At 38.6% G+C, this 14,936-nt stretch overlaps 1 protein-coding gene across 5 annotated transcripts in view; it reads right to left on the bottom strand.

The window, feature by feature from the left end:
* The window catches only part of MLIP (muscular LMNA interacting protein), a 183,825-nt gene extending 169,671 nt beyond the window's left edge, over window positions 1-14,154 (bottom strand). For all 5 annotated transcript variants that reach the window (XM_075202512.1, XM_075202513.1, XM_075202514.1 and 2 more), the window contains exon 1: window positions 13,982-14,154. In XM_075202512.1, coding sequence (XP_075058613.1) covers window positions 13,982-14,044 — 63 coding nt within the window. In that variant the 5' untranslated portion in view covers window positions 14,045-14,154. The remainder of the gene's footprint in view (window positions 1-13,981) is intronic.
* Window positions 14,155-14,936: the final 782 nt, after the last annotated feature.

The following is a 14,936-nucleotide window of genomic DNA, read 5'->3' as shown; positions in this document are numbered from 1 at the left end:
TGTGCAAAACAGGACACTCATTTGCACCCCTTGCAATGTAACATGGTTTTGTCCAGGAGACTGAAATAAGAATCCTCTTCATTTAAGATCCTTAATGAATCAGGCCCCTGGTTATTAAATTGTAGAACATCAAGTCTAGAATCTTCTCAGATATTAAAAGCAAGGTAGTAACTAAATGGTTCTGCAGCAATAAAATTATGTGCAGCACACTAAAGGTAATACAGACATCTCATGTATTTCCCCACATGAGTATGGATTTATCAGAGGTATTCAGGTGAGGGTTAAAGGAAGGCGTTCTTAAACCCACATTTTCCTATTAATGCTGTATTTTGGGCCAAACCTCCATATTAATTCCTCCAAGTATTTACAAAAAAGCTAATTCTCCCATCTATTAAGGAACATAAGTACTGTACCACAAACAGAAAAAAAACTTACATTTCAACAAATGTTAGATGTAAAACCCTCAAGTTAAAATTGTAAATCCAACAATATATAAAGTATTATATTAATCTCTAAAGTATAAAATAAGGTGGAGACTTGAATATGTCAAAGTTAATTCAACCTTCAATAAATAAATAAATATATTGAGACAAAGGGAGTGATTTGCCACAGGCATCTAAAAGAGGAATTAGATATTCAGCTGACAGTCTGGATCCAGGCTGCAGTCATTACGTAAACAAGTCTTTGATTTCTGGTATACATGCCTAGATGTGAACGTTATTCTGAATAGTGCAACAACATGGTGTTAATAGGGGTGTGTGCAGCTGTCTCGACTAAGAGCCTGTAATGCAGAGGTCTTGCATGGAGGTGACCTGGGGCATACTCCAGGGCCCTCTTAGCTGTGCATGCTTGGTAAGACAGAACTCTTCCCCTGAGCCGGGTTAACTTGCCATTAGCTATGCAAGGCAATAAATTTCAACTAGTGAATGTTTTATAATGCACCGACTTGCACAAATTCCATAGTGTTTTGTCATTTGTATTCAAACGTACACATAACCAGGCAATATATTGGCATCTTAACTAGGGAATACTTTTACAAAGCGCTGTCTGACTCAAAAAGTTCTATTTTTTCTGCAACCGTCACCATCACAAATCACTCTGTCCATCACCTTGAATTGAAGCTCATATTGTATTGCAAAACCGCCCTATCAAGTTTATTGTATTAACTGTCAGTTACTTTATAGAGAATGATGATTTGTGTGAAGGCTTTGTAGATATGCGTCAAACACCTGAAAGTATTGACTGGCTAGCTCACGTTGGCAGGTTAGTTGATAATAAAACTCATTAATTTCTCTCATTCTCTTTATCAAATTATTTAGACACAGTTTTGTAGACTTTGAGGACAATATTTCAGGACCTAGCATTAATGAAAGCAAAGTACTAATGACAATACAAATGCCAGTGACTCTAGCAGCAGTTTGAGGATGAGACTGATAAGTACTACTATGATTAGGTAGTAATCCTCAGAACATTAAAAATCATTACATGCTCAAAGGATGTTAGACAAGAATAAACATTTATTCCCAAGTGATGAGCCTAAATTTGGCATCTGCAAAAAAGTATGAATGTACTAAAGCAATCCAACACTGCGAAATACACTGTATAAGACAAGTAGCAATCCTAGTGTCAGTGGTAATGAAGCAAAGAAATCCTGTGCTGATCCTCATCCAACCTGAAATTTAAAAAATTGTAATGGGTGGCAACCATTTGCCAGCTGGGCACAATGCAAAGCAATCTATGTTTGAAGATTCTGGTGGCTAGTGATGCTCAAACCAGCCTTAGATCGGTTTTTGAACCACTCTGATGAATCGGTACAAAAATAAAAAAAATTGTCCGAATTTCAAATTTCTAACTGATTAAAACAGGTTTGAGCATATTCAAGTTGTTTGACTATGTTCAAGCTTAAATTGATACACTTTACTTTTTTTAATTGTGAACAAGGAATCTCAAACTTTGAGCACAGTAGTGTTTGCAGTTTGATTGAAACATTTTTTAAAATTTAGTTGTTAAAAATTTGTATTTTAATTTCTCTTCAATAAAATAAATCAAAACAGAAAACAGTATACCTCTAAAGAAGTGTGAGTGATGAAACACGTAGGGAGGCCGCCTCATTTTCTGTCATTGATTTGATTTATTTTATTCAATAGAAATCACTGAGGATCTGGATCCCTGCAGCTGATTATTTGCAGTTGTTGTTTCCATCTATCTCCAGCTGGACGGGAGACTACAGATAAGTTTGTCACTTCATTTTTATTGTGAGCATTTAATTATTAACCTTTTGTCTTAATATATATTTACTTAAATATCACATAAGGATGGCCTGTTGGGCCTATAATTTGTTCTAGGTCTTGCTATACCGGATGGATTCCTTCCCATTAATTTATCTTACCTAAGCGAATATTCCAGTGGGATCCCATCATTAGTAGTTGCAACTATTTCAATTAAGCCCTCTATACATTGGACTAAACACAAGTTTTTGGCGTTTTTCAATAATTAACAAGGTTATCATATACTGCACCATGGGCGCTCTCTTGCCTTTTTACTAGCAATGTTAATAATATTTATTAGAACTATTGGCATGGAAATTTATTTTGTTCCCAGGATATCTGTATAGCATATGTTGTATAATTTTGAGCATTGAGACTATGGCAGGCCATACCTGTGTTTTTGTTTTGAGTTCCCAACACCAATACAATTAGGAGTTTAATATTCTATATTAAATTACCTGTTCATAAAACGAAAACTAGGATAGACTCTTGATATGAGTTTCCTTTAATTTTTTAAGCCATCTCATCATTCATTTAGGTGAGACATGGAGGAAAACATTTATAGGACCGTGTTATGTATTATATGCTTACCCTGGTATTCCAGGCTTGAATGTTAGGTAAAGGAATAATCTATGCTTACATGTTTATCTGAAAATTAAATAGCACCTTCTTGAATATGTAGTCAGTGAAATGTTCAAGGTATGTTTTATTCAAATGTACAAAGAAGATCATAGGTGGATGGCTGGTAATAATGAACACTGTAACATCTAGGAAAAAGAATATTATAAAAATGCCAAATTCTGAGACATTAAAAGAAAAAACAACATATATTAAACCCCAAAAGCTAGCGTAGAACAGACCAGTATTTTTTTTAGTAACATATCTTCTAAATCATACTCTAATATAGAGTAGATGAAAATTAAAAAGACAAATGTTTTCATTATAATTTTTACTTATATATGCTCACCAACATATCACTTCAATTCTGATTTAAAATGTATCTAATAAATAAATCTTTAGTCAGTGTGATGTGGCAATATAGAAAATTGAAATCAATGCTATTGCAGTGATTCCTATGTGAGGATTGTTTTTATAGATTTTTCAATTTATGAACATATCAAATCTTTATTTTATTTAGTAATGGTTTAGTAATGGTTTAAAAAGACAGCATTGATTATAAGTTTGGTTCAAATGCACATATTGATAGTATGTCTGGTGGATTAGCATAATAGAAGACAACATCCAAAATATTTCTTATTTCATAGATAATTGCAGCCATCTTTTATCTTACATTTTGGAAACTGTCATAGTTTATTATTGCTCATCTTTGCACTGCACTTGACACATAAATTGCTTTTATTACAGCATACATTTCACAATACAATATCTGGATCATGATTTATCATCTGGAGATTTAAGGAGCTGTGGACATAGTGTATTAGCTTTTGTTGAAGATCTTTTTCTAAACACATTGTGCTAAAAATCATAAAATGCTTCCTTTCTAAAATTATTAATATTTCAACATTTTTACTTACTTGCACATTAGTGGTTTATACAATAACTATGTAGCATAACATGATGACAGATGTAATAATATTACATAGTAACAGAGGAGATCCTGGTTGGTAATGGTAATAATCAAAATCAGTAAAATAAACAAAGTAAAGCAATGAAAAAGTAAATTCAACATATGAGCTCTTAGTCTGTTGAAGAAACAATAACCATTCTTAGAATAATATCTCATTTGTGCCACGCATCTTGTTGCCTAGCCCTAGCATATATTATTTCACCCAGACACAGCTAAAATTATTACTAACAACACCCCATCTAGACTTCAGTTATACTATCTTCTTTGGCCTCCTCTAAAGTTCCAACATCCATTCAACCCATTCAATACACAATTTTGTGGACAGATTTATTTATTTCATTGGCATTCCTCTTTCACTTTTCTTAGTAGCTTGCTGCAATGCCTTCTGATTTCCTCCAGGAGTAAATACAAAATGATAGCAAAGGAGCACTGTTCCACATTAACATTAACAATGTACAACGCTTTGCAAAGTACATTGTCCATGCCCGTATACTTACATTACCCCCTAAACAGCACCGATAACAGCGTTGAGGTCGCCAGTGACATCATCCACTCTCCTTCATTCGTTCATTCAACTTCTTCATTCGCCGCGATGCCTTGCAGTTGGTTGTCACATCAGTCGTCCTGGAGCCTGGTCGGAAAGGAGCCGTTCGCTGTGAAGACGTCAGGGTAAGTCTTGTCGGAATAATCATCAACATTATTCCGTACCCCACCCCTTCTCTGGATGATCTTATTTCTATATGTGTAAAGGTGAATTCAAGTTTCCAGGAGAGATCACGAGAGAGAGAACGGGTTACCATGGCCCAATCTTCGTTTTACTCCTCAGTTCCAGACTTCCCCTGCACCTCTTGAAGAACCCATGAAATTAAGGCGAGCAAAGGCTTTCTCCTGAGGAAAGAGAGAGAATATCTAAAAACAAATTATGCCTTTATTGTGGAGGGAATGGCCATCTTATTTGTACTTGTCCTATTTGTCCGGGAAACAACAAAGTCTCTCTCTCCTAAACTCTTTCCAAAAAGAAAATCTTCTTTTCCCTGTGCTTCTTTCTTCAGGGAAACACTTTATTTCCCTTTTAGACTCTGGAGGTGCAAGGAACTTCATTTCTGCTTCGGTAATTTCGGTTTATGACATTCCCACTATTCCCCTGGAATATCTGGTTTGTTTCACGGCCATAGATGGCAGCAAGATATCTGGGGGTTTGATTCAGTTTCAAACAATTGCACTTACACTTCAGATTGGAGCCTTGCATAAGGAGAAGATTTCCTTATTAGTGATTCCTAGGGCAATAAATTCTCTAGTCCTTGGCCTTCCTTCGCTTCGCCTCCACTCACTTACCCTGGATTGGCAATCCGCCTAAATCCTATCTTGGGGACTACAGTGCCACTCCCGTTGTCTTATCGAAGTCATACCTCTCCGTTGTTCATCTGTTACCGCTTTACAACCCCAGGACCAGGGGTTCTTGGACGTCTTTTGTGAACAGAAGCCTACCAAACTGCCACCTCATCGCGTCTGGGATTTCAATATTAAGCTTTTCATTAGGAAACCCATTCCTCAAGGTCGCATCTATCCCCTTTCTATTACTGAGGCACAGGCCATGTCGGAATATATTCAAGAAAATCTTGAGAGGCTTTATCAGGAAGCCCACCTCCCCTGCTGGCGCTGGATTTTTTTTCGTAAAGAAAAAAGATGTAGGTGTTCGTCCCTGCATTGATTTTCGTAATCTCTAATCTATCAAGAACAGTTATCCACTGCCGCTAATTTCATAGCTTTTCAATCGGATTAAAGGAGCCACCGTCTTTTCTAAATTAGACTTGAGAGAGGCGTACAACCTTATCCGCATTAAAAAGGAGACAAATGGATGGTGGACTTTAACACTCACGTCGGTTACTTTGAATATTTAGTGATGCCTTTTGGGTTATGTAACGCCCCAGCTGTATTCCAAAACTTCATGAATTAAATTTTCCAGGATACCCTCTTTCCGTTTGTCGTCATATATCCGAATGATATCCTTATCTTTTCTAGAGATCTTCCTTCAACTTAACTCTTAACTCTGACGACCAGAATTCTTCTGAAGAACCTAAACCTATTCTGGACCCCAACTGCATTCTAGCTTTTTTTCCCTCTTGAAAGTCCTAGTTGTTCTTCCGGGAGAACATTAATTTTGCCTCATCTTCGCCTTAAGTTACTACGCTGGGCTCAGGCTTCCCATTTTGCAGGTCATGCTGGAGTCAAGAAGACTGGAGAACTTCTTACCCATTATTATTGGTGGCTTTTGATGCTGAAACAAGTATAGGACCTAGATACATTGGGCCTTTTCCCATTTCTAAGGTAATCAATCCAGTAACCTACAGGCTTAAACTCCCATCCTTTCTTTGTATCACCAACGTTTTTCTTATTTCTCTTTTGAAGCCGGTGATTCTGAATCAGTTCTCTACTAACACGAGACCTCCACCTCCGGTTCTTTTACACAATCAAGCTGAATACGAGGTTAAACAATTGTTGGATTCTCGTAGAACCAGAGGTTCGGTTTAATTTCTGGTTGATTGGTAGCAGGGATAGGATTGCGCCAATTGGCCAGCCATGAGGTCACATGATCGGGTCCCTGGAGTTTTTTTTTTAATGTCTTCCTATTTAAACCTGCACTGACACTTGCTCAGTGTCAGTGAAACTAGTTTGTTGTGTCTCTGACTCCCCTGTCATTTCTTGCTGCATTTCTGTGAATCTCTCTGTTTACCAGTATCGCCTGTCTGACTAAGTCTCGAGAATCTTCTAGTGTACCCTTTTGCCTGAACCATGTACCAGTATAGCCTGTCTGACCAAGTCTGCGGAATCTCCTAGTGTACCCTTTTGCCTGAACTGTGTACCAGTATCGCCTGTCTGACCAAGTCTGTGGAATCTCCTTGTGTACCCATCTGCCTGATATCTGTGTACCAGTTCACGGCTGGTCTACCTACTCTCTGCCTGATTTCCGTGTAGAATAGTTGTACATAGTTGATGAGGTTGAAAAAAGACACCAGTCCATCAAGTTCAACCTATTTTGGATCTCCTGTGATCCCTCACTTATATTTTAAATTGAGCCAGAGTAAGCAACTGCCAATTGTGAAAATCCCCCCAGGCCCAATATTGCAGTCCTATTTTTACTCTATATCCACTACTATCCTTCATTTTAATTAATGGTCGTATCCCTGGATACACTTTTCCGCAAAAAAATTGTCTAACCCTTTCTTAAACATATCTATTGAATCTGCCATCACAACCTTTCCTGGCAGTGAATTCCATATCTTGACTGCCCTTACTGCAAAGAACCCTTTCCTTTGATGGTTGTGAAATTTTCTCTCCTCTAATCTTAAGGGATGGCTGAGTGTCCTGTGTATAGTCCTTGGGGTAAAAAGTTCCCATGAAAGTTCTCTGTATTGACCCTTAATGTATTTGTACATAGTAATCATATCTCCTCTCAGAAGCCTCTTTTCTAAAGTAAATATGCCTAAAGTGGCTAACCTTTTCTCCTAACTTAATGACACCATACCCTTTATTAATTTTGTCGCCCTTCTCTGAACCCTTTCTAGTTCCAAATTATCTTTTTTATAGAGTGGTGCCCAGAACTGTACTGCATATTCAAGATGAGGTCTTACCAACAATTTATACAGTGGCAAAATTACACTGTCTTCCCTTGCATCTATGCCCCCTTTTATGCATGCCAATACTTTATTTCCCTTGCAGCTGCTGCTTGACATTGAGCACTATTGCTAAGTCTACTGTATACAAGCACTCTTAAATCCTTTCATTACAGATTCTCCTAAATTAATTCTATTTAATTTATAGATTGTGTTCTAATTTTTGATCCCTAAATGCATAACCTTATATTTACCTGTGTTAAACCTCATATTCCATTTGGCCGCCCAATCCTCCAGTTTATTTAAGTCCCTCTGTAGAGAAGCTACATCTTGCTCTGATTTTATTACCTTACAGAGTTTAGTGTCATCTGCAAAAATAGAAACTTTACTCTCTAAACCATCAACAAGGTCATTAATAAATATATTAAAAAGGAGTGGCCCCAGCACAGAACCTTGAGGTACTCCACTTAAAACTTTTGACCAATTAGAAAATGTTCCATTTAGCACAACTCTCTGTTCCCTAATCTCTTACCAGTTTTCAATCCAAGTACAAATGTTGCTTCCTAGACCCAGTTCCCTTATTTTGTAAACTAACCTCTTGTGTGGCACTGTATCAAAGGCCTTTGCAAAATCTAAGTAGACCACATCTACTGTGCTGCCCTGGTCTAAGTTCCCACTAACATCTTCGTAGATAGTAATTAGATTAATTTGACATGACCTATCCCTCACGAATCCATGCTGATTCCTACTAATAATCTTAGTGCGCACCAAGTAATCCTGAATACTATCCCTTAATATACCTTCCAGTAGTTTCCCCACCATTGATGTCAGGCTTACAGGTCTATAATTCCCTGGTTGTGATCTCGTCCCCTTTTTAAACAACAACACTGCATCTGCTATTCGCCAATCCCTTGGTACTGAGCCTGAGGAGATTGAGTCTATGAAAATTAAGAATAGCGGTCTAGCTATTTCTGAGTTTAGCTTCATAAGAACCCTTGGGTGTATGCCATCTGGACCTGGAGCTTTATTTATCTTAATGCACCAGTCCAGGCTTGTCTGACTAACCTCTGTCTGATACCAGTGTACCAGTTTCAGTTTGTCTGACTACTCTCTGCCTGATATCTGTGTACCAGTTCCCGGCTTGTCTGACTACCCTCCGTCTGATATCCTTGTGCCAGTAACGGCTTGTCTGACTACTCTCTGCCTGATATCCGTATACCAGTTCCAGCTTGTCTGACTACTCTCTGCCTGATCCCCGCTCATCTGTTCCACCCGGCCTGTTCATACCTCCACCTGTACAGCGGTTGCTTCTTCATTACACCCGAGAATCCCTCCTATGGTTCAGGCCTTGTGTCACATCCTGAGGCAGTCCAGAGGGCCACAACCTGTGGATTCCCGGCAGCAAAGCTCATCTCCCCTTGCGGTGGTTGTTGGTGAATACCAGGGAGTCCGTTAGACTCCGTGCCTCTGGTCTGCCAGCGCAAATAGGGATTGATACAGGTAATCTGAAGTTGGAACACTATGGTAGTTCGGCCACTGATTACAATTTGTAATACAGAAGGTTCCCAAGGTTCAAATAGAAGAAATAGTGTATATTAATAGCTTATGCACGTGGTATATGTGATATATTTGTAAACCAGTGTAAATAACACTGATATTCATGTATTAGAAGACACACTATTTATAGAAAAATTCCTGTTTGCACCTTGGGATCCTTTTTCAGTGTTATTTATGTACTGGGAGTTTCTTGGGAATTCGCTCCCCACACATCCCTATTGGCAGCATTCCTTACACTGTTAGGGCATAGGGCAGCACAGATAACAAACTTTGCTTTCCATTAGTACAATTTAAAGTTATGTTACTGATAATAATACACTATACTTAAACAAGTATTGCACAAACATGTATTGTACATGCAAAGCCCAGAATAGGTGTATGTACAATTTCCATAAACCAATCACTTTTACTCATCATGAAGAGCATCACTGCATCAACAACATTTTAATGTGAAATAATAAATAACTTAAAGATTGTGACTTGTAATCCATGCTACTGAGTAGTTCAGTTATACTTAATAATGATTAATCAAGAGTTTGTTTAGCACATTGTACATTCAAATATTGTTATTGTAAAAAGCCAATTATATTTGTGGTCTATTTTGTGTCAGACATGGCACGGCAACCGTTGTGATTCTGAAGTCTGGTTATGTGACCTGGATGTGATGCTGCTAATAATAATGCTATGATTTATATCAGCCATGTTGGTGCAAAAATTGGAAACCACAAATGTCAGATCTTGTATTAGTGACATTTATATGTCCATACATCAAAATTGATCATATTTTAGACACATGCTTTCATCAGGGGGTGTTTGGTGTCATGTTGAGATGAACAACTTTATAAATTGTTTAACATATTTAAGTTGAGTGAATGGTACTATAACATTTATTGATCCATTTAAATCTGCCTTTTAAAATAGTTAATGAACAAGAATATGACATTCAGACTAACTTTAGGTAAAACAGAAGTTAAAGTGTGAACAAGCCCCAAACTGTGGATTGTTCCTATACTCACTAGATAATCATTAGATACTATACACGCCAACAAAACATGACAGTTGGTCACAAACTGTTCCATTCTGCAATAAAAAAAGTTTATCAACATGTGTGCCTATTATTGATAGCCATGTTCTTCCATACTCACATCCATTCCTCATGATATCCATTGTCCTCTGGAGCACTGAAGGTTGGTACACTGGGACAGTTCTCTACTAGTTTCCCCAAACAATTGTAGACAATACTAACTTATTATAGAAATTGAGATGGTGATTTTCTGGCATCCTATCACTCTATATTCAACAACAATATATTCAGGACCTACTACAGGGCACCATAATCACCACAACTGTGGTGGTTTCTGAGTTCACAAAAATGTCCTGCACTGTAGCACTGTCGTTAATTAATTACAGTACCAGCTGTAATGGATTGTCTTATACATGGATTACTTATGTATGTACAAGGCAGATCACTGTTATCAACATGCTATACAGTCCAATTACTGAAATTGAATAATGTTTCAACGATTAGCACTCCTTAAACCAGGACTCCTCATTTCACCTCTTTGTTGTCACTGCGGGTAAACATAACAACTAATAATGATGTACACAGTCAATGGCTATTAATGCAATACAAGCATATTCTTCGATGAAATTCACTGGCCAACTTCGTGCCAAGAAGGTCATTTCAATTAATTTTGCAGAAATCAATCAAATCTCAAAATGTTTACCTGCTCCATTGTGACTAGTACACAAGCAAGGCCTGATTAAGGGTTCTGGCCGCCCTAGGCTAATACGGCCGCAGCCCCCCCCCCCCCTCCTCCGAATATATAGGTGTATAGGAACACTCCTGAATATGAATGTTCAGGTGTATTCTCCAGCATTCAAATTTAGACAGATTGTGCCATTGTCTCTTACCTGTCCTTGCTCTTCTCTCTTGCAACTTGTTATCCTCTCGCTGGCTTCTGGAAAGTTGGCGTCCTTTTTTGAAAATGCAAAAATGTATTATAATGCAAACCCTGAATGATTAGGCCCTTTAGTTAAAACAAAACACTCCATTATGGCCAGCTAAAAGTACCCCATTGGACAGGCATATATAAGCAATATCTGAATATTTGTTGTCAATCAAATACAAACCTCTACCAGCCCCATCTCACTAATATTTAGTATTCTAGTGATTGCTGAGACCACCCATGTGACCACCACACAATCATGAGATTCTGCCCCCCAAAGCTGCTCTATTTTTTAAATACCCCCTGCAGCCATTTTCCTTAACCACAACCCCCCCGCACAGCCATTTTCCTTAACCCCTGCTGCAGCCATTTTCTTTACCTCCCACCCTGCATCCATCCCCCTTGCAGCTATTTTCCTTACCTTCACTCTGCTAGCTAGCTATCCCCCCCCCCCGTCACATCAAAACTCCCCCAGTCACATATATCAGCCCCCCTCCTCTGCCCTCCTTCATACATATCAACCTCTCTACCTCCCTATAGATTTTCATGGCAGCCCCCCCTCCCACCCTATAGATTTGTATGACAGTCCCCCTCTCCCTCCCTATACATATGCATGACAGTCCCCCCTCTCCCTCCCTATAGATATGCAGGGTAGTCCCCCCCCTCCCTATAGATATGCAGGGTAGTTCCCCCCCTCCCTATAGATATGCAGGGTAGTTCTCCCCCTTCCTATAGATATGCAGGGCAGTTCCCCCTCCCTATAGATATGCAGGGCAGTTCTCCCCCTCCCTATAGATATGCAGGGCAGTTCCCCCCCCCTCCCTATAGATATGCAGGGCAGTTCCCCCCTCCCTATAGATATGCAGAGCAGTTCCCCCCCCTCCCTATAGATATGCAGGGCAGTTCCCCCCCCTCCCTATAGATATGCAGGGCAGTTCCCCCCCCTCCCTATAGATATGCAGGGCAGTTCCCCCCCCTCCCTATAGATATGCAGGGCAGTTCCCCCCCCTCCCTATAGATATGCAGGGCAGTTCCCCCCCCCCTATAGATATGCAGGGCAGTTTCCCCCCCTCCCTATAGATATGCAGGGCAGTCCCCCCCCCCCTCCCTATAGATATGCAGGGCAGTTCCCCCCTTCACTTACCTGTAGTTGTGCCAGCGTCGCTCCTCTCCTCAGATCAGCAGATAGGAAGTGAAGACGTCCTGCTTCCTGTCTGCTGCACAGCAACAGGCAGCCTGGCGATTGGCTGTGTGTTGCTAACCACTGACCACCAATGCTTTTGATCGTCGAGCCCTCCACCCCCCCGTGGCGATTCCCCCCTTCCCGCGGCGATCCCCAGCGGCGACCCCCCCCTCCCCCACCCCGAAAAAAAAAATGAATGAAGAAAAAAAAAAAAAATTAAAAAAAATTTAAAAAAAATAAATAAAATAATACCCACAGTGCAGCGCCCCCCGGGACCCAGCGCCCCAGGCTGCAGCCTGGTCAGCCTAGTGGTTGATCAGGCCCTGTACACAAGAGTGCATATATTAGACAAGGTTGCATGTTATTTCTTTGTTCAGATTATGAGCAAACTTTGTCTGCTGTCTGTTAGTTTCACTTCTTATGACCAAAATCTCATTCACTTAAGACCATTTCCAGTTGTCACTATCCCAAGTAACCAAGGTGTTTACTTATCATATCATATTATTAACACTGACAGTATGGCTTTGGGAGGAACTAATCAGAGCCCAGTAAAAAGATTAATATTATACATTCAAAGTTTAATATTCTAATCAAGTTAAAATAAATTACAAATAGTTATGGCTAGTATGCCATTAATCAAGATTTATCAAATATCTGTTGTACAGAAACATTTTTTAAGATCTCTGGAAATCTGATGATAGGACATGGTAGTTTAGCAGTTATGTATCTATGCCAGCCAAGAGGAATCTGGGGCCCCAGATGAAGCCATGGATAGGTGATTGGCAATGGAAACCCATTCACCCCATTATAACATACCCCCAGTATATATTTTATTTTATTTAATAGCAGTGGTCATAGTGAACGTGTTCATGGAACACACATTTGAAATTTGAAAGGAGGTACTCCTATCGCAAGGCACATAACCTCTAATGAATGTAAACAACTGGCATTGCTGTGTGATGGAGAGTGGTTCCTGTTGGAGCAGTACATTCACAACAGCTCAAATATATGACAGCCTTTGTGGGAAAGGGTAGAGGTAAAGAGAAACATGAGAAGAAGGAAGGGGGGGTTGTACTGAAAACGGGAGGTGATGATGACATGGACTGAAGCAGCTTAGAACAGTCTGCTGTGTATAAAAATATTCTGTTCTTTTACTACAATGACCAAATTTACATTTTGCCTCATGTCTGTTCCTTCGTTGTCTTCCTCATACATACTTGTTATGTTTTATGTTTCATTTGTATTTCATTTGTCCTTTGCTGATTTGTATCCCTGACTGTTTTAAGTCTATCTGTTTTATATGATTTTTGTTTGATCAGTATTGCTGAAGTGCCACCTTATAAATAAACAATGATGATATTGTAAAATCCTTAAATCCACCTATTTTATATATTTGCAATCAGGTAAATCCACTATCAATAAGTTGCATATGTTATACATTTTCTTAGGTCTCTACGGTTATACACATGTTACAATAATATAAATAAGGATAACAACTAATTCTAAATAACTTTCCATACTAACCTAAGATCATTTTAATTTTGCTCAAATGGATTGTAAATGAGTCTCTAGACAAAAAAAAAGACAACTGGCTTCAGATAACAATTCATGTAAACAAGTCAACAACAGGTCAGCTTTACCAATAGCTTACTATGCTGTAATCTATAACTGTTTTCTATCTGCACCCCAGTTTGTATAAGTATGGCTGCATTCTGAGAACACCAGTTACAGGAACATGTAATTAACACATAAAACTGATACATTGCAGCAAGTGTCAAAGTATAGTTAAACATGTGTCTAATGCACGATGTGGTTAGTCTTACCGTAATATCCTCTCTTACAGTCTTACTTGATAAGGTTTCAGTTTTATGTTTTCCTAAATCCATTTTCTACACGTAAATCCTTAGTGAAACAAAACCATCTTGTTGCTCGTTGGTTATTACAGTTCTTTTCAAGCTGCTGTACTCCTAGTGTGTCCTACAGATAACTACTTGCTAACACTACTTTCCAATTATAGTTCCATGAAGCACACAAATAGTACTGAGTCCCCGGAGAGACGAGGCAGCTGGCTTCAGATAACAATTCATGTAAAGCCTAGCTCAATTTCAAAGCTATACATCATTATTTTCTATAAGGTGACTTTTACACCTGCATTTCATAATTGTGATTTTCCTCCTAGATTTGTGGAAAGCAGATATATATCATATATGCAAAATATGTTTAATAATATTTAGCTTGTTGTTAGGTGTGAGAGCATACAGAGAACTCCTATAAATAACTAAGTAAATATAACCAGTCTTTTACTTTCCAAGTCAGAGCAAGGATGTGTTGGCAGGCTCATCTGTTTATGACATTTTATGACATGTCCCAGCATAAGGGTGTTCAATCTATGTTTTCCAGTTATTATCATAAAATTACTTTTGCTAAGAATCTATGGGTCACTTGAGGAAAATACTATCTTCAGAACAACAATTTGCAGACTCTTCAATCCCTAAGCAATTCTGGTAATAACTACAATTGTGCGAAGCCCTAGAAATACTGTATGCCCCACATGGGCCGAATTTCAGCTCAAAAGTCATGACCCACGGGAAAATTTGGGTTTTAAACATAGGAGTTAAAATTATGTCTTTTTTAGTGTTTCCTTTTTCAGGAAGAATTGTAATATTGTTTTCTTTGTTAGTTTTTCCTTTACATAATAGTTTAAAGTTCATTTAATTTCATTTATAAATGTTTTTTGTTTTCTTTAAATAACTATGAGGAGGAGCCTGAATAGGAGCC

This window comes from Mixophyes fleayi, chromosome 3, assembly GCF_038048845.1.
Source record: "Mixophyes fleayi isolate aMixFle1 chromosome 3, aMixFle1.hap1, whole genome shotgun sequence".
NCBI lineage: Eukaryota > Metazoa > Chordata > Amphibia > Anura > Limnodynastidae > Mixophyes > Mixophyes fleayi.
This window is presented reverse-complemented; position numbering and strand designations above follow the sequence as displayed.